Source organism: Kogia breviceps, chromosome X, assembly GCF_026419965.1.
Source record: "Kogia breviceps isolate mKogBre1 chromosome X, mKogBre1 haplotype 1, whole genome shotgun sequence".
NCBI classification, from domain to species: Eukaryota; Metazoa; Chordata; class Mammalia; order Artiodactyla; family Physeteridae; genus Kogia; species Kogia breviceps.
In genome coordinates this window covers 1,478,264-1,501,152 of record NC_081330.1, presented here as the reverse complement: position 1 = coordinate 1,501,152, position 22,889 = coordinate 1,478,264, and the positions used below count along the sequence as shown (strand labels likewise).

The following is a 22,889-nucleotide window of genomic DNA, read 5'->3' as shown; positions in this document are numbered from 1 at the left end:
CAGGAAGATCCCACATGTCACGGAACAACTAGGCCCGTGCGCCACAACTACTGAGCCTGTGCTCTAGAGCCCGTGAGCCACAACTATTGAGCCCACGTGCCACAACTACTGAAGCCTGCGCGCCTAGAGCCCATGCTCCGCACCAAGAGAAGCCATGACAATGAGAGGCCGTGCTCCGCAACGAAGAGTAGCCCCTGCTCGCCGCAACTAGAGAAAGCCTGTGGGCAGCAACGGAGACCCAACACAGCCAAAAATATAAATAAATAAATAAATTTATTTTTTTAAAAAAAGACAGTATGGTACTGGCTCAAACACAGAAATATAGATCAATGGAACAGGATAGAAAGCCCAGAGATAAAACCCATGCACATATGGTCACCTTATCTTTGATAAAGGAGGCAAGAATATACAATGGAGAAAAGACAGCCTCTTCCGTAAGTGGTGCTGGGAAAACTGGACAGCTACATTAAAAGAATGAAATGAGAACACTCCCTAACACCACACACAAAAATAAACTCAAAATAGGTTAAAGACCTACATGTAAGGCCAGACACTATCAAACTCTTAGAGGAAATAGGCAGAACACTCCATGACATACATCACAGCAAGATCCTTTTGGACCCACCTCCTAGAGAAATGGAAATAAAAACAAAAATAAACAAATGGGACCTAATGAAACTTCAAAGTTTTCACACAGCAAAGGAAACTATAAACAAGACGAAAAGACAACCCTCAGAATGGGAGAAAATATTTGCAAATGAAGCAACTGACAAAGGATTAATCTCCAAAGTTTGCAAGCAGCTCGTGCAGCTCAATACCAAAAAAACAAACAACCCAATCCAAAAATGGTCAGAAGACCTAAATAGACATTTCTCCAAAGAAGATATACAGATCGCCAACAAACACATGAAAGAATGCTCAACATCACTAATCATTAGAGAAACGCAAATCAAAACTACAATGAGATATCATCTCACACCAGTCAGAATGGCCATCATCAGAAAATCAGCAAACAATAAATGCTGGAGAGGGTGTGGAGAAAAGGGAACACTCTTGCACTGTTGGTGGGAATGTAAATTGATACAGCCACTATGGAGAACAGTATGGAGGTTCCTTAAAAAACTAAAAATAGAACTACCATATGACCCCACAATCCCACTACCAGGCATATACCCTGAGAAAACCATAATTCAAAAAGAGTCATGTACCAAAATGTTTATTGCAGCTCTATTTACGATAGCCAGGACATGGAAGCACCCTAAGTGTCCATCAACAGATGAATGGATAAAGAAGATGTGGCACATATATACAATGGAATGTTACTCAGCCATAAAAAGAAACGAAATTGAGTTATTTGTAGTGAGGTGGATGGACCTAGAGTCTGTCATACAGAGTGAAGTAAGTCAGAAAGAGAAAAACAAATACCGTATGCTAACACATATATATGGAATCTAAAAAAAAAAAAAAATCGTTCTGAAGAACCTAGGGGCAGGACAGGAATAAAGACGCAGACATAGAGAATGGACCTGAGGACACGGGGAGGGGGAAGGGTAAGCTGTGACAAAGTGAGAGAGTGGCATGGACATATATACACTACCAAACGTAAAATAGCTAGCTAGTGGGAAGCAGCCGCATGGCACAGGGAGATCAGCTCGGTGCTCTGTGACCACCTAGAGGGGTGGGATGGGGAGGGTGGGAGGGAGGGAGACGCGAGAGGGAGGGGATATGGGAACATGTGTACATGTATAACTGATTCACTTTGTTATACAGCAGAAACTAACACACCATTGTAAAGCAATTATACTCCAATAAAGATGTTAAAAAAGAGAGAGAGAAGTCAGTTTTTGAAATAAAATGCCAAATATAGATGGTGACCATCATTATAAATATTTTCTTTTGTTTTTAATCCTAGAGTGACTATCTTTTGTATCTTAAACTACCATGTTTCTTCAGTCCCTTGGAATACTTATTAAAGAATCTCATCGTGTGAATTTAAAAAAAATAAAAACAAAGGCAATGAGTCCTCCAAGCTTATGGCTTTCTAATTATTTTAGTACACTTTTATCTGGTCTAGCGTGTCTGGAAGGAGACACCCTAGGACGGTGTGCGACTGTGCATGTCTTCCCATCCCCGCGTTCAGTGACATGGCGCTGGTGGCCATGGTAGGAGTATTTACACCACGGAAATCGACAAAGGCTCCAAACGAGGGCTTTGGGTTTCAGAACATTTACCGGCTCCCCACTGCCCTTAAGTCAAGGGCTCCTGTAAGAAGCAGAAGGGCCAAGGGCCGAAGAGCTGTGCTCAGGATCTTTGACCGGGGTTGGTGGGGGGCGGGGGGCGTTTCGCACTTTCACTACGTGCAGTGGGACGCTCAGGTGACGGTGGGAAACAGGGATGTATTTCTCCCTGGAAACGTTACCCAGCAACCGCGTTGCTATGGAAACTGGGCCCAGGCAGTGGGGGGGGGGAGTGCAGGGTGGTCTGGGATGTCAAGAGGGGGATGGGCGCGCACACCACAGGGCAGATCGAGGCCACCGGAGTGACGGCCCTGACAGCCCAGCAGCCTTCCCCTTGACCCACGTGGCGCCCAGCAGAGGCAGACGTCTGGGTGTGGCGGCCTGGAGCTCCTGGGCCACTCCTGCAGAGAGCGCCTGGGGCTCCTTCAGCCTCCTCTCTCCTCCTCCGCAGTCACGATGGGCCCTAAGAGGTAATGAAGGTGTGTGGCACCAGGACAGGTGAGACAGGAGCCCTCCCAGGAAGGGTGAAGGCTGCCAAGAAGATGGGGAAATGCGGGGCGACGGGCCCAGGCACGCGGTAAGGACCCGGTGTTCTGGCCCTCCTCGTCCTCACTCAGCCTACGGCAAGAGAAAGACTCGCGTGCCCCGGCAAAGCCCCCCTTCAAATGGCCCTGCTCCCAGCGTCCCTTCGGAGTCCCCCTCAAGCTAAGGCCACCGTCTACACATGCCAGGGGGGCACACTCCCCCCCTACCCGGCTGCCACGGCTGTAAACCCACAGCAAGCAATTCAAAACGGATCAAAGTCCTCAACGGACTGAGCTTTAAAAACTACCTTGGAGGTGAGAGAACAGTGTCTTTATGATGCTGAGATAGAGAAGCAATTCTTTCTTTCTTTCTTTCTTTTTTTTTTTTTTTTTGGCCATGGCTCGCAGCATGCAGGATCTTAGTTCCCTGACCAGGGATCGAACCTGGGCCCTGGCAGTGAAAGCGCCGAATCCTAACCACTGGATGGCCAGGGAATTCCCTTAAGACAAAAACATGGGCAAACAAGATTGGAAAAGATAAATGTGACTAAGTTAAAATGTAAAACTTCTGGACAACAGAAGACGCCATAACTACAGTGAAAAGATAGGACAGGCTAAGAGAAGATCCTTACAAATGCACAGAACTGATACAGGATTAACCAGAATAAAGAACTCCTACAAAACACTGGGAAAATGTAGAACTCAGTAGGGAAACGGGCATTCCAGGAAAAGGGAGCCCGAACCCACCCCTAAGCTTCAATTGATGCCCCTTCGGGACGCCGGAAGGCAAGCAGCGTCACCTTAATAGCTGAGCACTAGAGGGTGTGCCGTCGGGAGAATGGCTGCAAAAATTGTGCTGTAGTCATACATGTGGTTTGGGGCAACACACCTGAATCCGCACAGACAGGGAAGGAGAGGAACGGGGTCAGGGATGGAAAAACGCCGAGGCCAACAAGGCCCACGTCGAGGCTGGGCGGCAGTACCCGCGCGTGCTGACATCATTTTCGATGCTTATACTTTCCCAAGCTCAGGAAATATTCCAGAATATCTCCACGTGGAGGGGCAGCCAGGGGGAGGGGGGCCAGCTGGGGAGCTCTTGCTGCCGTCACCCATTAGGACGTGGAATGGGTGAGACTTGGGGACGTGGGAGCGCAGAGGTTTCTGGCCTGGGTGGCTGTAACACTGGCACGGATGCCATCACTATTATTAGCAATAATAGCTACAAAGCAATAATAATAGCTACCATTTACTAACGGGCAAGCGTGCCCCATCCTGGTCTGTCCACCTCACAGATGAGGAAACTGGGGAGGTTAAGGGACTCACCCGGACAGGCCACCACGGCCAGCACCTCAGGCTGCTGAGAGGCAGGGAGCAGCTCCGCCGGGACAGCTTCGAGAAGCCCCCTCCTTGCTGTATATATAGTAGGGGCTGGGGGCGTGTGGGTGGTGGGTACCCATGGGGGGGAAGGGTGGGGAGGAGTGGGGTGAGAAGGCGGGGCTTCGGCTGAGGTGGGGGGCTCAGGGCTGGCGGTCTGGGTAGGGGCGTGGGCTGTGATGGGATGGCTTGGTGGCAGTGGGGGTAGGTCTAGGACCCCGCGTTGGACTCTCTTCTCCTTGCAGGGGGTCTTCTCTGGCCCCCTCCCCTCGCCACCTCCCCCTAAGCACTCCAGCCAAGCTTACTCATTTCTGGGGCCCCCTACTCCTGCCCCTCGGCGTTCTCCTGCCCCCTCAACACACCCTTCTTCTTGCTGCTTGGACACCTGCTCATCACCTCCTGCCCCCCTCCTGTCACCCACACTCAAGGCCAGGTGCCCAGGCGTGTCCATTCCGAGCCCAAGAGCCACTCAAGGCCTAGCCACCACCCAGGGAGAGTGCAGAGCAGGTGGTCTGAGGGTGACTCGCCTTCCATCAGGCTCTGGAAGCCGCCCGAAGGCCTGGCCGGATACACTCACACCACACCTCACGTGGACCTGGGCTCAGCTTCACCAGGAACCCTTCTAGTTCAGGGAGAGCAAATGCTTGCTCGCTGAGCCCATGGTCAGGAAAATCGATTCGAAGATGCTGCCCAAGGGGACCGCCCTGTGGACCACAGCTCCAACCCAGACCCAGCTGGGCTGCAAGTCGCTTCGCTTCCACTGAGGACTCGGCATTAAGATGCCCGTGCCTTGCCGGGGAGCGGGGACCTGCGCCTCAGAGGCTCCTCTCCGCCCAAATGTGGCCCGGGTGGCCCTCCCGCTCCCCTTGCTGCTGAGGACCTGATTCCCGTTTACCTGGAGATCCCTGGCCTGGAGGCAGCTGCGAGCCTGGCCTGGGGCGCGGGCTGGAGAGGTCCCTGGAGCAGCAGCCGCCTCCAGACTCCCCCGCACTGCGTCCCCGCCACAGACCACACACTCTCAGTCTGAACGTTACCCCAAAGCAGAAAATCGTAAACTTGCTGGAGGAACCTGGCAATAACTATACAGAACCTTGAAAATGTTCATCACACTCTTTGATCCAGTAAATTGACTGTAAGTAATAGATCCTAAAATAATCAGAATCGATATTACACGAATCACAAGGACGTTCAGGGCAGCATTCATGATTTTTTTTACTGTGGTAAAATACACCGAACGTACAATTGACCATTTTCACCATTTTCAAGTGTACAATTCAGTAGCACGTGGTGCATTCACATAGCTGTGCAACTATCACGTCTATTTAATTCCAGGACAGTTTCATCCCCTCAAAAGGAGACCCCCTGCCCATTCTCTGCAAATTCACCCCAGGCCCCGGCACTCAGCAATCTCCTGGTTTTGCCTCTAGACATTTCATAAGTGCAATTCTACAACGGGTGGTCCGATGTGCCTGGCATCTTTCCTCAAGCATGTTTTCCAGGTCCATCCATATTACAGCTGGCATCGGTACTTCCCTTCCTTTTATGGCTGAGTAATATTCCATCATATTCCAAACTACTGCATTGTGTGGACAGACCGTTGACCCCTCAACAGACATTGGTTTGCTTCTACCTTTTGGCGATTGTGGATCACGCTGCAGTGAACATTTGCGTACATGTTTTTGAGTCCCTGTTTTCAAATCTTTGGGGCCATAAGGTCATTCTACATTGAACTTATTGAGGTACCAGCATTATTTTTAATGCCCCAAACTTTACAACAGTCTTAAGCACAAGTGTCTGCCTCGAGACTTCCCTGGTGGTCCAGCAGTTAAGACTCTGAGCTCCCAATGTGAGGGGCCTGGGTTCAATCCCTGGTCAGGGAACTAGATCCCGCATGCTGCAACTAAAGATCCCGCACGCTGCAGCTGAGACCCAGCGCAGCCAAAGAAATAAATAATTTTCTTAAAGGTGTGTCTGCCTCGTCGAAGTGTACAGCTGCCCTACCAGAGTCTTCCAATAACAAGCCGGTTTCTCAAAAAAGATATAAAATGGCATGTGAACTATGACGATCGCCATGTAAAGTATACGTTTATGGAAAAAGACTGGGAAAGAACATATAAAAACATTGTTCGAGGGAAATGGAAATCGGAGAATTTGCTGTTTTCCACACTTTATATACCATGGCTAAATTGTTTTTTGAAAAAATGTTTACAAACTTCAAAAAAAATAGCACTGGTGACCCCAGTTCTGAGAGCGTGGATCTCAGCACGTGGGAGGCAGCTGACGGGTGAAGGCCGGGAGGGAGGTGTGAGCCCACGGACGCTTCATGATGCCACAAATGTGCCAGCTCAGAGGGTCCACGGCGCTCACGGGACTTTGAAAACTATTTGGAATGGATGTGCCCGTTATGTATATTCATTGGTACGTGCGTAAGTATCAATTATCACACAATATTTTCTTTAAAGACTGGAAGGAGGGGCTTCCCTGGTGGCGCAGTGGTTAAGAACCCACCTGCCAACGACGGGGACACGGGTTCGAGCCCTGGGCCGGGAAGATCCCACATGCCGCGGAGCAACTAAGCCCGTGCGCCACAGCTACTGAGCCTGCGCTCTGGAGCCCACGAGCCACAACTACTGAAGCCCGCGCGCCTAGGGCCCGTGCTCCGCAACAAGAGAAGCCACCGCAGTGAGAGGCCCGCGCACCGCAACGAAGAGTAGCCCCCCAAAGCCGGCGTGCAGCAACGAAGACCCAATGCGGCCATAAATAAATAGATTAAAAAGAAATAAAACAATCTAGCCTGCACTCTGTTCTGAGTTTTTCTCAGTTTCCCTGAGGCCCCAGGCTCGGGGGCAGTGGGCTGTTTTGCGCTCCTGCCCCGGGCAGCCCCTGCAGGGGTACAGCCTCTGGGCTCAGGCCCCTTGGGAGCAGTGGCGATGAAGTCACGTCAGGCTTCACATCCAGATCTGATCTGAGGAAGCTCGGGACGTGCTTTCTGGCCCAGGTGGCCCCAGAATGGAAGGGGCAGCTCCCAGGAGCCTGGAGCCCCGGAGGGAATGAAGGAGGCCAGATGGGGGCGGAGCCTTCACTCCAGCACCTCCGGCCTGGAAGGTGGGGGAGATGAATCACAGCCCCCGCCCCTAGAAGAGGTGGCCAGGAGGGTCCCACGGCCACCCCACGGGGCATCAGGAAGCTGGTTCTGCAAGGCTGGAGAAGGGCCCTGTCATGGCGCTGCCAGCTGGTCTCAGGCCTGGGACACGGCAGAGCAGACAGCCTCCCACCCCCCATTTCCCCCATGCCCCTCCCCGTCACACACACACACACACCCCCGGCTCTAGGAGTGCCTTTGCAGAGAGGGTTCTGCGGTGGCCAAGGGGTGGCCCCGAGCTCCGCCGGCCCGGTGTCTGAGCAGAGGGCAGCAGGAGGCCCCTGGGTGTGGAGGCCCTGCCCCGCGAGGTGCCAGCCTACGAGGGGGGGAGCACGGCCAGCAGGCCCCCAGGTCTGCCTTCAGAGGGAAGTCGTGCCCACCGCAGCCCCTCAAGGTAGGCAAGGCCCCTCACACCAGCGGGGGGCAGGGGCCTGTGGCGGCGGGAGTGAGGTGAGGGTGGGAGGGGTGCGGGAGAGGAGGCGAGACACAGCTGGCTCACAGCTGGCTCACGGACTGGCTCAACCCAAGCTCCAAAGGGGGGCCGTGAGGCAGTGCGGTGCGAAGGCCTTTCGAACAGTCCAGGGTGTGGGGCTGAGCAAGGACGCAGAGGGCCCCCAGCGTCAGAGGCGGAACCCGGGCAGGGAGTCTGGGTGCCTGGGCCACTTGCCACTGCTCAGGCGCTGAGGGGGGCCCTGGGGGACGCCCCGTCTCTTATCTCCAGGGGGCCGAGGACAAGGGATTCCTGGCACAAGCCCAGGCTGTGCTGTCTCCCCGGGGCTTCTCCAGGGAACAGAGAGACTAGCCCAGGAGGGGAGGGGAAGTGCGATTCCCCCCCCCCCCACCGCCACGCCGGGTTGCCCTTTTGGAAGCTGAGAGGCAGCCTGCTTCGAGCTGCGGGCAGAGGCTTGAGCCCGGTGGGATCCAGCACACAGCCCCTCCCACAAGGGTCCTGGCGGGAAGGTAGGAGGGAAAGGGGGGGCAAGGCTGCAGCTCAGAGGGTCCACGGCAGAGCCCAGGCGGTGAGGTCAGCACATGGGGTGTGGGTGCAGCAGTCCCTGGTCAGCCAGGAACCACCGGGGGGGAAGAGGGCACGTGTTCCGGAACAGGGCAGTCGGGGACAGGTCCACTGCTGGCTCAGCGCCAGGAGGAGCAACCTCGGGCAAGACAGACGCGATCCCCACGTTGTTTGGGGAGACCGGTGCCGGGGCAGAAGTGAGCGCACAGAGCCTTGAGTTTGCACAGGGGCTGCTTTACATAGAACGCACAGGGACAGCCTCTCCGGTGACATTTGAACTGAGACCTGAAAGATGACAAGGAGCCAGCCATGCTAGGGACTTCGAAGAACATTGCAGGCAGTGCTAAGCCCTAGGATGGAATGACTTAGCGCTTGCTGGAGAATAAGGCACGTAGGGGACAGGGCGGAGGCAGGGGACAGACCGGCAGGCAGCTGCAATGGCTCAGCTCAGTGGGTGGTTGTGGAGACGGGCTGCCATGAGCCGCTGCTGGCCTGGGGAAAATGACCAAGGAACCGTGAGGGAGGAGGGACACCTAACAAGCACAAGAGAAGATGCTCAACGCCACTCCTCATGAGGGAAATGCAAATCAAAACTGCAATGAGATATCCCCGCGCACCCACTAGGCTGGCTGAAATAAAAACACAGAAAATAACAGTCGATGACGATGTGGATGGAGAAATTCAATTCTCACACACTGCTTGTAGGAATGTCAATGGCAGTGGACGTGGAAAACTGTCTAGGGTCCCCAGATGACCCAGCAGTACCACGAGAATTGAAAACAGGCACCCAAACAAAAACTTGCACACAATAGTTCATAGCAGCACTATTCTTTTTTTTTTTGGCCACCCCACGCAGCTTGCAGGATCTTATTTCCCTGACCAGGGATTGAACCAGGGTCCCAGCAGTGAAAGTGCTGAGTCCTAACCACTGGACCACCAGGGAATTCCCAGCAACACTATTCTTTTTTTTTTTTTTTTTTTTTTTTTAATGTTTGGCTGCGTTGGGTCTTCGTTGCTGCGCGTGGGCTTTCTCTATTTGCAGCGAGCAAAGGCTACTCTTCGTTGCGGTGTGTGGGCTTCTCATTGCGGTAGCTTCTCTTGTTGCAGAGCGCAAGCTCTAGGGCGTGCGGGCTTCAGTAGTTGTGGCTCACGGGCTTAGTTGCTCGGTGGCATGTGGGATCTTCCCCGGCCGGGGCTCGAACCCGTGTCCCCTGCATTGGCAGGCGGATTCTTAACCACTGTGCCACCAGGGAAGCCCCAAATGATTTTATTTTATTTTTTTTAGTGGACATAGTAAGAGTCTAGTACCTTTAAAATTCCTCTCTGGTGACAACTGCACCACACTGTGAATGTACTCAATGTCACTAACGGTAAACTTGACGTCATATATCTTTTCCCAGAATAAAAAATTAAAACTGCCGCCCGGATCCAGAGACCACCGGTGCCCTTACAGAGGTGAAAACCACTGGAAAAGACACAGGGGTGGGGGGAGGGGCGGGGCCTGGGGAATTTGTTTAATCACTGCAAATCTTTGTCTCTGATTTGAAGTTCCTGAGACCTGCAGACATCCCCCGTGTCCCACCCCACTTACACGTATCCCAAACCAAGCCACCAAAGCAGGTGTCATATGACCACTGCTACTGAATTCAAGCAGGGATTGTTCTTGACTTAAAATCATGAAATGGAGGCTATCACCTGGGGATTGAGTGTAGCAGAGGATAAGAGGCCCAAGGAGGACCCTAAGGCACCCTGACATTGAGCAGCTGAGGAGACACAGAGCGGAAGTGAGCCAGAGAGGAGGAAAGCTAAGGAGGGAACCTGGGCAAAAAGGCAGTGCACCAAGGACCGGGAGGATGGACTGGATCAGGATGCAGGAGGGTCCTCAGGATTTGCTAAAAGGGGGCAATCGGGGAGGGGGACACCCAGCCGACCTGTGTAGATAGACTCAGCCTTTGGGAGCTTTTGCAGAGAATGGCGTGGAAGCGCCTTGGGGCTGTGGCTTGGGGCTGTGGGAGAGCACTACGTTTGGGTTTTACCAGGTCACACGCCTGAGAGCGTCTGCAAGCTTGATGGGAAAGGTAGGTTCAGAAGAGGAAAACATGTTAAATGCCAAAGAAAGCGAGGGAAAGACCTGCAGAAGGTACGGCAGTAAGAGAGGGGAACACGGGGCCAGGAGGGAGGGACACGGCGGGGCGGGGCAGCAGAAGGGATATCGGTGTCAGGTGAGACATGGGGGCTGACTGACTAGGGGGATATGGGGGCAAGAGGGGACTCGGGGACAAGGGGTCAGGCAAGAGCAACGCAGGAAGCTCAGCGGGCAGCGGCGCTCCCGACGGGGCCTGGTGGGCGAAGCGGGAGGCACGGCCTCGGCCCCACCCCCGCTGCGAAGCGGCGGCGCCCAGGGAGGCGCGGGGCGGGGCCCAGGCTCGCTCGTCCCGCCTCCCCGGGCGCGGAGCCGCAGACAAAGAGCGCGCGGCGGCCGCATCTCCAGCGCCGGCGTCTCCAGCGGCAGCAGCCGGCGCAGCCCGACCGACCGCCGCGAGTCCTCCGCCCCCACCCCTCCGTCCCCCCTCCCGGCCGGCCCGGGTCTCCGGACCCCGCTCTAGGGGGCCTGGCGCGACCGGGCCGGAGGCTCCGGGTGGGAGGTCCTCGCCGTACTTCCCAAATGCTCTGATCGGGAACCTCTGAGCAGGCGAGAAGAGGGAGGGCAGGCTGAGAAAAGAGCCCTGGCCCGGCTGACTGGGGGCCCCGCGGGCCTCACGGCTCCCCGGGGGGTCTAGGGACCTCCCCTTTCACCCAGGGTAACGCGAGGGGGACGGGGTTAACGACACAAATCTAGGGGCGCCCACGGTTGGGGTGAGTCTCCCAACCCCACCCTGCGGATTGGGAAACCTAGGCTAGGTGAGAACACAGACCGGGAGTTAGCCTCTGCCCTGGCGCCCCGTTCCACCCGCTATCTCAGCTCTGCTGTCGCGAGTGTCCAAGGAACACCTCGGACGCAGCCGTGTCTGGCTCAGCGGGACCCAGAAAGGAGAAGCCAGGCAGGCTCTGTGCGCTCCCATCTTTTCAGTGGCCCAGAAGTCCTCATTCATGTGTTGGCATCTCTGGAGCTTAAAAATTGTCAACCCACAGGAGCGCGGGCCCAGCTCTCCCCGGAGTCCACATTCCACCGCACCTGCTCCCTCCTCTCTACACACACACATTCCCAAGCAGAATGCTGGCACCAAAGCTGTCCACCCCCGCCACACACACACACACACACACACACACACACACACACAGCTCTCCACCCCCGCCACACACACACACACACACACACACACACACACACACACACACACACACACACACACGGGCCCTTATAGCTGTGTTTTTTTGATCCAATCAAGGATCACACACTCGGTCATTAGGTCTCTACAGTCTCCTGTAATCTAGAACAATCTATGCATTAAAAAAAAAACAAAAAAAAAAACCTTTCATGACACTGACCTCTTGGAAGTGTCTAGGACACTCGCCTTGTAGAAAGTCCCAGTCTGGCTTTGCCCGCTTCCTTCCTGGTTAGATTCTTCAGCTTAGGTGTTTTGAGGACAGCACCGCCCAGGGCAGGCTGTGTCCTTCTCCCTCCCCGCGCAGGGCCAGGAGGGGCAGGGGGCCGGGCTGCCCACTGTTAGGGAGGCTCGGTTTGATCACCTGGTGTCTCCCTAGTAAAGTTGCATTTTCCCTCCCTAATGCACAAGTAATCTGGGTGACACCATGAGACCCAGTGGCTATCTTTTCCCCAACAACCTTTATCTAACGGTTTTACCGTCCAAGGATGATCCCCAACCGGATGAATTGCATTGGTGGCTGCAAAATGCCTTAATTTGTTAGAATTCTAGCAGGGACACAGCACTACACACCAACATGTGACTGGCCATACCATCCACCCCCAGAACTCTGTGCCCACTCTTTCTGCCCAGGGGCAGGAGCGAGAGAAGGAAGAGGCACAGGAAGCCTTCATCTCAAAGGACTTTTTAGTAGTTTGGGGCTGGTGTGTGTGTCTGGGTACCCAGGTGAGCTGCCTGTAGGTTGGTAAGGATGTGGGTGATAGGAAGAGGCTCAGTTAGTTGCACGTAGCCCGGAAGAACAGATTATGTCCCTTGGGGCCCCACCTGGGCAATTATCCCTGCAAATTGATTTGATAGGTGTGAGGTGAGGCCTCACCCCTCTTATTTGTAATAAACTCACTTCCTAGGTGATATTGACATAATTTGGGGCTTCACTGATTTATCGCAAGTCCCGAGCGAGGTCCTAGCTACTCAAAGTGTAGTCTGAGGCCCAGCAGCACGGACATCCCCTGGGAGGTTGTGAGTAATGCAGAATCCCAGGCCCCACCCTGGACCTGCTCAAGCAGATCCTGCATTTTAACAAGGGCCTCAGGGTAGAGTCGTGCTGGCCCAGAGCACCCCCTTGAGGAACAAGGGAGGATTTGCACACACCTTGACAGGATTCAGACCACAGGCAAGTGCTTCAAAGGGCCTCTCCTCCCTGCTCTCATCCCCACAAAGGGGACTGGGTGGGTGGTGCCCACGGGGCCAGCGGAAATCTGATCCACCTGCCCTGGCCTCCCCTGCCTTTCCAGGGAAGGGCAGGCCTCTCGGGCGCCTCTGAAGTCCTGCCTGGAGAGAGAAGCTGGGAATGAGGGATGCCCACATGCGGCCAGTATGGAGAAGCAAAGAACTTCCGGAGGTCATCATTAAGATCAGTCTTTGGGTGTGTGCTCACAGCTTCCCAGGCACCTGGGCTGATGATGGAAAACCCCCTCCCACCCACCCACCTCTGGGCTAACCTGGCTGTGGCCCAAAGGCAAGCACCCTGTCCCGCAGGAATCAAAATGATATCCTTTATGGAGTGCTTTTCATTTCCACTGCTCAAAGCGAGCATGAGGAAGAGACAGATCGCACTACCAAGAGGGGAGACGCCTGTCACACCCAAAGCCAGCTCTGAGCCCCAGCTTCTCAATCTTTCTTCTTCTGACTTGGCTCACGTGCAAAGGGACCAAATGTGCCTCCACCTTGGCACGTGTCCATGGCCTCACTACACTTCACAACTCAGGGTGCCTCTGCTTTCCTCCCCCTTCTTTCTTACTAGAAAAACCCTCAAAATGATATTGGACATTCTTCTGTCACTGGACACTAATTGTGCCATGTTCATGAGGGATGCCTTCTCCATCCAATTTCCACGCCTTAACGCCTGACCAAATGGCCTGGTGGCAGCAACTCCACCCCCACCCAAATGAGATCCCAGGGGACCCAGTGCCGCTGGTTTCCCAATGGCAATGACCCCGGGGGGCAGGCGCTCTTTAATCCCACAGGGCAGGCGAAGAAATGAGGCACTGAGCCAGCGAGCCGTTGAGTATCCCCACACCACACCGTCTTCCCTGGCAGGGATCCTGAAGTAGAAGGAAAGAAAGACCCACTCAGCCCCACCAGGAGCTCCTGGTGGGGCTAAGTGCTCTCAAGTGCTTTTCTTCCTTTGGTAGGTGTACAACTGTTTCTTGTTTTTCAAGCTTTACTGGGGTATTACCGTTGCCATATGATCAACTGCACATATTTAGAGCGTACACCTTGAAAAGTTTTGATGTAAGGTGTACATATACATCTGTGAAGCCATCACCACAATCCAGATAGTGACCATTTCCATCATCCCCAAAAGTGTCCCCCTGCGCCTGTCTGCCATCCCCCCCTTCCACCCATCCCTGCAAATACTTTCTGTCACTATAGATGAGTTTGCATTTTCTAGAATTTTTCTATCAATGGCTCAGACAGATCCACGTCATGGGGGTCATGGTGTCAGAACGAAGGACACAGGCCCGGCAAGCAGGGACACCGGGAAAGGCTCTCGGAACGCGCTTTTGTGTCTGTGTTAGGTGACCAGGCTACCTCCCTTTCTGCCCTTTATGACCCGGCTTCTTCCTCTTCCTAACAACATGCATGATCCTTCCCCACTCAGGGTCATTTCCAGATTTTTCAAGCTCTCCCTGTGCCCCCCCACGCCCCCAGCACCCACACTTGGTTAAGTATCCTTGGAGGACAAGACTGGGATAACAGAAATGGAGCTGGGGTTCTGACATGCCGCACTCAAAGTGCCTGCGATAGACCACGTCAGTAGAATCAAGGGCCCCCAGACCACAGGCTCATCTCAAGAGCCACAGAAAAAGCATTTGACAAAACCTGACAACACTTCATGATAACAACACTCAAACTAGGAATAGAAGGGAACTTCCTCAACCTGATAAAGAGCATCTATGACAAACCGCAGCTCACTTCATACTCAGGGGTGAAAGGCTGGAAGCTTCTTAGATCAGCAACGAGACAAGGATACCCACTCTCACCACTTCTATTCAACATTGTACTGGAGGTGCTAGCCAGAGCAAACAGGCAAGACAAAGAAATGAGAGGTATCCACAATGGAATATTACTCAGCCATAAAGAGGAACGAAATTGGGTCATTTGTAGAGATGTGGTTGGATCCAGAGACTGTCATACAGAGTGAATGAAGTCGGAAAGAGAAAAACAAATATTGTATGTTAATGCATATATGTGGAACCTAGAAAAATGGTACAGATGAACCGGTTTGCAGGGCAGAGATAGAGACACAGATGTAGAGCACAAACGTATGGACACCAAGGTGGGAAACTGGTGGTGGCGTGGGTGTGGTGGTGTGTGATGAGTTGGGAGATTGGGATTGACATATGTACACTACTATGTATAAAAGGGATAACTAATAAGAACCTGCTGTATAAAAAAAATAAATAGAATAAAATTCAAAAAAAGAAAATGAGAGGTATACAGATTGGAAAGGAAGCAAAACTATCCTCTATTTATATATAGGAAATCCTGAAGAATCCACTCAAAACAACTATTTGAGCTAATAAATGAGTTTAGTAAGGTTGCAAGATACAAGACCAATATAAAAAAATCGATTGTATTTCTATACAGTGGCAATGAGAAAAATGAAGAGGAAATTAAGAAAACAATTCTACTTACAATAGCATCATAAAGAATAAAGTCCTCAGGAATAAATTTAACAAAAGTGCAAAGCATTGGCGAAGGAAATTGAAGACTCGGGGAATTCCCTGGCGGTGCAGTGGTTAAGACTCTGCGCTCTCACTGCTGAGGGCCGGAGTTCAATCCCTGGCCAACCCCTGGTTGGGGAACTAACATCCCACAAGCCGCGCACGCGCGCGGCAAAGGAATTGAAGATCCAAATAAAAAGGCATCCCATGTTCATGGGTAATACTCTCCCAGATTCAATGCAACATTCAATGCAAATTCAATACATACTTAATGCAATATTCAATACAAATTCAATGCAATTCCTACAAAATCACAGCTGGTTTTTCTGAAATTGACAAGCTGATCCTAAAATTCATATGGAAACTCAAGTGACTCAGAATAGACAAAACCATCTTGCATACTACAAAGTTGGAAGACCCACAATTCAAAAGTTACTTACAAAGCTCTAGTAAAAGCAATGTGTTACAGGCATAAAGATAGACATTTCTCCAGAAAAGATATGCAAATAGCCAATAGCACGGGAAAAGATGCTCCTCAGGAAATGCAAAGCCAGAAGGATGGCTATAATAAAAAACGTGTGCGGGCTGCCCTGGCGGCTCAGTGGTTGAGACTCTGCCTGCCAACGCAGGGGACACGGGTTCGAGCCCCGGTCTGGGAAGATCCCACATGCTGCGGAGCGGCTGGGCCCGTGAGCCACAACTACTGAGGCTGCGCGTCTGGAGCCTGTGCTCCGCAACGAGAGAGGCCGCGACAGTGAGAGGCCCGCGCACCGCGATGAAGAGTGGCCCCCGCTTGCCGCAACTGGAGAAAGCCCTTGCACAGAAACGAAGACCCAACACAGCCACAAATACATAAGTAAAATAAAATTTAAAAAACCGTGTGTGGGGGGAGGGTGTGGAAAGCTGTAACACTCATACACTGCTGGTGGGAACGTAAAGTGTAAAACTGTGCGGCCCTTGTGGAAAACAGACAGCTCCTCAAAATACTAAACACAATTACCATATGATCCAGCAATTCCATTCCTGGGTATATACCCCAAAGAATTGAAAGCAGGGACTCAAACAGATATTTGTACACTCATGTTCACAGCAGCACTGTTCACACTAGCCAAAAGGTGGAAATAAGTCAAATGTCCATCAATGGATGAACAGCTAAATATTATGTGGTACAGCCATACAATGGAAAATTACTCAGTAATAAAAAGAAATTTAGTACTGACACATGCTACAACACGGATGAACCTTAAAAACACGATAAAGGAAAGAAGTCGGACAACAAAAGGTCACGCATCGTATGGTTTCATTGAGATGAAATGTCTGGAACGGGCAAAAGCCCATAAAGACAAGCAGATTAGTGGTTGCCAGAGCCTAGGAGGTACTGGGGGAAACGTGACTGCTAATGGGTATGGGGTTTCTTTTCAAGGTGATGAAAATGTTCTGGAATTCGATAGTGGTACTAATTGCACAACTCTCTGAATATACTAAAAACCACTCAATTGTATGATCTACAAGGGTATGTGAATTATATCTCAATAAAGTTTGGGTTTTTTTTTAAGTACCTGTGAACTATCAGGAGAAAAGGGTCTGGAACTCAAGGCTAGAATAAGAGACTTGGGACTTCTTAACCTGGGTGTCAGAGACCTCTGAGGATCTAGGAAGGGACCCCAGGGCGCCCCAGCATAAGGAAGCCACATGGCAAGTGGTGTCGGAGTACTTGTGCATTTCTCTGGGCTGAACTGTATCCCGGTGGGGTTCCTTATTTTGGTAAGGTGCAGAGGCCACAGGTGGGTGTGGACAAGCCATGGAGAAGCCCCTCTGAAGCTGGGAAGCACCAGAGTTTAAGCGGAGGGCAGGCAAGGGGTCCTGGAAACTGACTGGTCTTCTGAGACAAAAGCTTCCCTCCCCTCTGAAAAGAGGCTGGGACCAGGAGAAGCTCCCTGCTGCGTCTGGGACGCCAGCCCCCAGACCCAGAGTCATCTGGGATAGTTAATGGTTTTCCATGCTCTCCAGATTTTTTTAAATTCAATTCTCTTTTGTCTTCCCTTAATTTTAAAGGATAGTTCCTTTTTTTTTTTTTTTTGATAGTTCCTTTTTTAAAAACTGCATCCTATGGGCTTCCCTGGTGGCGCAGTGGTTGAGAATCCGTCTGCCAACGCAGGGGACACGGGTTCGAGTCCTGGTCTGGGAAGATCCCACATGCCGCAGAGCAACTGGGCCCGTGAACCACAACTACTGAGGCTGCGCGTCTGGAGCCTGTGCTCCGCAACAAGAGAGGCCAGGATAGTGAGAGGCCCGCGCACCGCAAAGAAGAGTGGCCCCTGCTCGCCGCAGCTAGAGGAAAGCCCTCACACAGAAATGAAGACCCAACACAGCCATAAATAAATAAAATTTTTTAAAATGGTCCACGTTTAAAAAAAAAAAACTGCATCCATGCTGTATAGCACAGGGAACTCTGCTCAATACTCTGTAATGACCTATATGGGAATAGAATCTAAAAAAGAGTGGATATATGTATAACTGATTCACTTTGCTGTACACCTGAAACTAACACAACATAGTAAATCAGCTCTACTCCAACAAAAATTAACTTAAAAAGATAAATTTTAAAAGTAAAATAAAATAAAACTGCATCCAGTCTCGGATTCTGTGCAAACTTGTGCATTAGCTTTAAAAAGGACTGGGCAGTGAGGGCTGGAGACGAGGAGAAGCAGAGGCGGCTGGCCTGAGGCCGCCCTCCTCCCGGGGAGCTACCTGCCCAGGGCGTGGGGCTCTCTCCAGGAGAAAAGCCTGGCCCGGGACTTGCCAGCCCAGGTTCGCCTCAAGCCTTCCTTCGACATGAAGCCTCCCTGAAGGCCGTCCCAGCCAGACCTGTGGCAGCCTCCCTGCCACTGCCCATGGGGAACCCGAAGGGTCACAGCAGCGTCGCCTCCCAACCATGGCTCATCTCGGGCCTGCAGTGCAGCGCAGCGCAGGTCGCCCTCCACTTTCCACACATCCCCAAGGGACGGGCCTTTAACGAAGCACTACATCAATCCCTCTGGGAGGAAGTCAAGAGCCAGCCTCTCAGAATCCGCTTTGCCATTTGATAGAATGAGCCCAAGAAAGGAAGCAATGAGGACGGGGTCCCACGGCCTCATCAACCAACCAGTGCGGCCCACCTCCCGCCGGTAGCCCTGGGCCCACTGCCGGGATTCCACGGGACTGCCCGCGGTCCAGCCTGGGTCATTCCCGAACCTGATCCCACGAGGGGGAAAGGCAAGATATGCAAACAGCTGGAACGAGAGACGGGAGGAGGCACGAGGCGGGGTGGGGGCGGCGGAGTGCATGGCAGAAAGAAGGCGGAGGACCGAGAGCGGGGAAAGCAGAGGGCCCGCGCGTCCCGGGAGACCGGCCCGAGAGAGCGGCTGAGGAGCGCCGCCAGGCGAGGGCAAGACTCCCGTCCTGCCCTCCTCCCGCTCCCGCCCAGGACGGCCAGAGGAACTAGGCTCTCAGCACGAATGCAGCACCCCGCGGGCTCCCCAGTCCCCACCGCGCCCCGGCCGATGCCTGTGGGGGTTCCCCCTACGCTTCTAAGGAGACCCCATTCCCCCAGCCAGCACCTCTCCGACCTGCACGTGCTCCCCAGTCCGGACCAATAAACCCAGAGTAGAAACGTATACCTGTCTGCGCCCGGCCTGCCCCTGGGTCCCGACACCCTCTAACCTTGAACTCCCTCCACAGAGCCCTGGGGGCGTCTCAGACCACGCCATCCGGCACGTTTCTCTAGACACCGCTCAGCGCGCACACATAAAGTACACACACGCAGGGCCGGAGGGGCCTCCGCGAACACGCAGACGGGGCACAGACACGCACTCACGAAGACGCGCCACGCACAGGCAAGGAAGCCGAGCTCCGGGTCCGAGAGCGCGACCTGGAGTCTCCCCTCCCTCCCCGCCGAGCACTGCCCGGTACACGCCCCCCGCCGCCCAAGACCCCAAGGCCCTGCGGGGCCTAGGGCAGCCCGGGCACCGACTCCCGCAGACGGCCCTTCTGGCAGACCCGGCGACAGCCACTCACCCGAGGCTCCCAAGGGCTGGGAGCCCACCGTTTGTCTGGGCAGGGCCGGAGCGGAGAGTGGGTGCGGGAATAGATACCCGACCCTGGCCAGGCGTCGGCGGGGTCCCGGGGCGGCCCGCGCGCTCCAGTACCCCTGGGCCCACGGGGACCTGGATTTGCCCCGCCCCACCGCGCCGCGGACGCCCTGCTCCCTCCCCCGCCCTGGGTCCACCGGGGCTACAGCGAGTGCGGGGAACGGAGGCCGTTGCTATGCAACCCCCATCCCGCGCCGGCGCCGGCAGCAACGCGTTTCCCGGCTCCCGGGCCCGGGGTGTATGCGCACAGGACCTGGGCTGAGCCCAACTTCCCGACCCGGGCCGACATGGACCCAGGGCTCGCGTCCCAATCAATGTACCCCGGGCGAGCCAGGGATGCGCCCCGCACCCCTACCCCCGCGCAGGGACCCCCCCATCTTTGCCTGGTTCCCACGGAGCACCAACACCCAGCAGCCTCAGAAACTGAGGGCGAGGATGGCTCCCTACCTCTTCCTCTTCGAGCCCTCGTGCCCCTCCCCCCGGCCCTCCCCCCGGGCCAGCTCTTCCCCAGGTGTCGCCCACGCCCCTCGCCCCAGCTGCCCAGACGCCCTACCTGAAGCATCACTTTGTACTGCTCCTCCGGTTTCTGGACCACGCACATATTACATCCCATGGTGCTGGCCGGCGAGGGAAGGAGGGCGGGAACGGGAAAACGCCTTTCACTGGCCCGTGCGCGGGACCTCGGGTCCCGGGGCCGGGCCGGGGGCCATACCCTAGCGTGGGGGGCGGGCCGCCTAGCGGGGGAGGGGGGCACGCCCCCGAGGGGGGGGCAGCTCCACGCCCCTCGGGTTAACTCTTAGCAGGCCGAGGCCAGGCGCGGGCATGCTCCCTCGCACCCGGCCAGGAAAAAAAGGGCAGCGGGGGATGGGCGGGCGCGCCGGGCGTTGCTTGGCTACGGCCCCTCAGGAGGCGCGGGGGCGCGCCAGGCCACTGGGGACCGTCAGGGGCCGTAGGCCGCGCGCCTCCCCGCCCGCGGGGCCCGCCGCTGCCGCTGCCGCTGCCGCCTCCGGCTCCCGCCCATGGCCACCAGCCCCGGGAGCCCGGCCCTCGCGCTTGACGCCGCGGCCCGGCCAGCCGACTGCGGGGCGGCGGCGCGGCTGCGGCCCCCGCCCGCGGCCCAGGCCCGCGCCCGCGCTCCCGCCTCGCCCGGCCGCGCTCCCGGCGCCTGCTCTCGGGCCCGCAGCCGGCCCCGCGGTCTCCAGCTCCCGCCCGTGACGACGGGCACAGCGCGCGCGCCCGCGGCGGCGGCGGCGGCGGCGGGGGCGGGGCACGGGCACCGGGCGCAAGCGCGCGGGAGAGCGGAGCCGGGCTGGGTGGGAGAGCGAGCGGCTGGAGGCCGCGGGAGCTGGCGCGGGAAGCTGGGGGCGGGGCCTTGTCGGGGGTGGAGGGGTCCCTGGTTCCCCGCGATCCCCGGCGTCCGTCTCCGAGCCCCCGGCACAGTTTGTGCCGCCCGCCCTGTGCCAGCCCGGGAGACGGGGATCCTGTTTGGAGGAGCGCCTCCCGGGATCCCCCGGAGAGCTCGGGGCCTCGGGAGGGGGGCGCGATTTCAGTCCCTTTCCCAGTTCCTCCGCGCCGCATCCCGAATGCCTCTAGCCCTCCCTCAGGTTGCCCTGTAATGAGTGCTTCTCTCCTTCAACTTAGCCGTTCTCTCGTTGTCGTTGAAATGGACACCTTTGTTAAAATTTTTAAACAAACAAATATTTTTTAATAAGAAGGAGAAGAAGAAAAAGAAAAAAGCGTGAGGTGAGGTGGGTCCTGGGGATAGCCGACTAAGCGGCTTGGGATGATGCCCTGGGGCCCTGGCGAGCAGGACTGGGCCCTCTGGGTCCGCTGCCTACCTGTGTCTCTCTCAGCCACAGCCTGCGCTCAGGCACACCGCTTTAACGTCCCCTCCATCTCTCCCTCTTCTCTCCCACAACCTGCCCTGGCTCTCTTCTTGGACAAGCCTGGAGAGGGAAAGCCTGGGAAGCAACATCGGATTGAGGGCTGGGTTCCCATGGGGTGCCAGGAAGAGCTGCAAAGCCCAAGCCCTCTGGCTGCAGATCACTTGATTAAATTGTTGCATGCTTCATTTCCAGGCTTTGGCAAGTGATAGAATCATTAACCACACAGGGCCGAAGGCCCCTCCAAAGTCCTTCATTCCTCCCTGACTCCTGGTTTAGAGAAGAGGAATCAAATACGGTGGGCCTGCCAGGAGTCAGGAAAAGGAATGTGGGTGTTCCAAAAAGCAGACCTTGAGACAAGGGCTGGTGTGCAGGTTGCATATGTCCGAAAGTGGTCTCAGGGGAATGAGAGCCATTCTAAGGGTACGTTATCAAGTTGGTCGGCACTTGAAGCTGCTAGGACTTGACTCTGCTAGGGGCTGGCTGGATCGAATTGTCTGCCCAGGACCCAAAGAGGAGACTGCCATACCACAAAGGACCACGAGCCCGGTGGCTTAAAACAACAGAGACGTATTCTCTTCATAGTTCTACAGGCTCCAAATCCAAAATTAAGGTGCTGGCAGGGCCATGCTCCCTCTGAAGGCTCTAGGGGAGAGTCCTTCTTTGCCTGTGCTTAGCTGCCTGGTGGCTCTTAGCCATCTTTGCTGTTCCTTGACTTGTAGCTGCATCGCTCCAATTTTTGCCTTCATCTTCATATGAACTTCTTCCCCATGTGCCTCCTCTGTGTCTGGGTCCAACTTTCCTTCTTCTTTACAAGGACACCAGGGAGTTCCCTGGCGGTCCAGTGGTTAGGACTCCACGCTTTCACTGCCGTGGGAAGCCATGCTGCATGGCAAAAAAAAAAAAAAAAAAAGAAGAAGAAAAGACAACAGTCACTGGACTTAGGGCCCACCCAAATCCAGCATGACCTCCTCTTAACTTGGTTACATCTGCAAAAACTCTAATTCCAGATAAGGTCACATTCACAGGTACCAGGGACTGGAACTTGAACTTTTGCAGGACGTAGTAATTCTACCCACTACACATCAGCAAGTCCAGATTCCGAGCCTGCAAAAATAGACTCTGCCTCTTGGTGGGAGGGGCGACAAAGTCACACTGGATAGGAACGTGAGTGTCTGTGTAGACTCACATGGGAGGGCTTTGTGGACATTTTGCCATTGACCGTACCCTCCTCCATCACCCATTCTAGATTTCCCTCACCCTCAAAAGGCATCTCCATGGGTCTAAGTGATTTTCATGGAGGACTGAACCAGATCTTTATCCACCACAGGTCAGAGCGTTTCATTGCTTTCCCCTTGTCAGGCCACCAGCGTGCAATCGCCTGTTTACAAACACCGAGAGACACCCTAGCGAATCCGTGTGTCACGGACATACTTCTTGCTGTCCTTGGAGAGCAGCAGCGCTAGCTCGTGATGTACTCAGGATCAGCTGCCCTGCCAATACAGCAATCTTTTCTTGAGTGGATGG

The 22,889-nt window shown here is 54.6% G+C and overlaps 1 protein-coding gene and 1 non-coding gene across 3 annotated transcripts in view; both read right to left on the bottom strand.

The window, feature by feature from the left end:
- PDZD4 (PDZ domain containing 4) overlaps positions 1–20,473 on the bottom strand; it is a 29,026-nt gene extending 8,553 nt beyond the window's left edge. The window contains exon 1 of one of the 2 annotated variants that reach the window (XM_059049603.2): positions 20,033–20,473. In XM_059049603.2, coding sequence (XP_058905586.1) covers positions 20,033–20,092 — 60 coding nt within the window. In that variant the 5' untranslated portion in view covers positions 20,093–20,473. The remainder of the gene's footprint in view (positions 1–20,032) is intronic. The other variant, XM_059049602.2, reaches the window with a different exon arrangement.
- On the bottom strand, positions 9,164–9,235 carry TRNAE-UUC (transfer RNA glutamic acid (anticodon UUC)). The gene has a single exon. It is a non-coding gene; the product is annotated as a tRNA-Glu (tRNA).
- Positions 20,474–22,889: the final 2,416 nt, after the last annotated feature.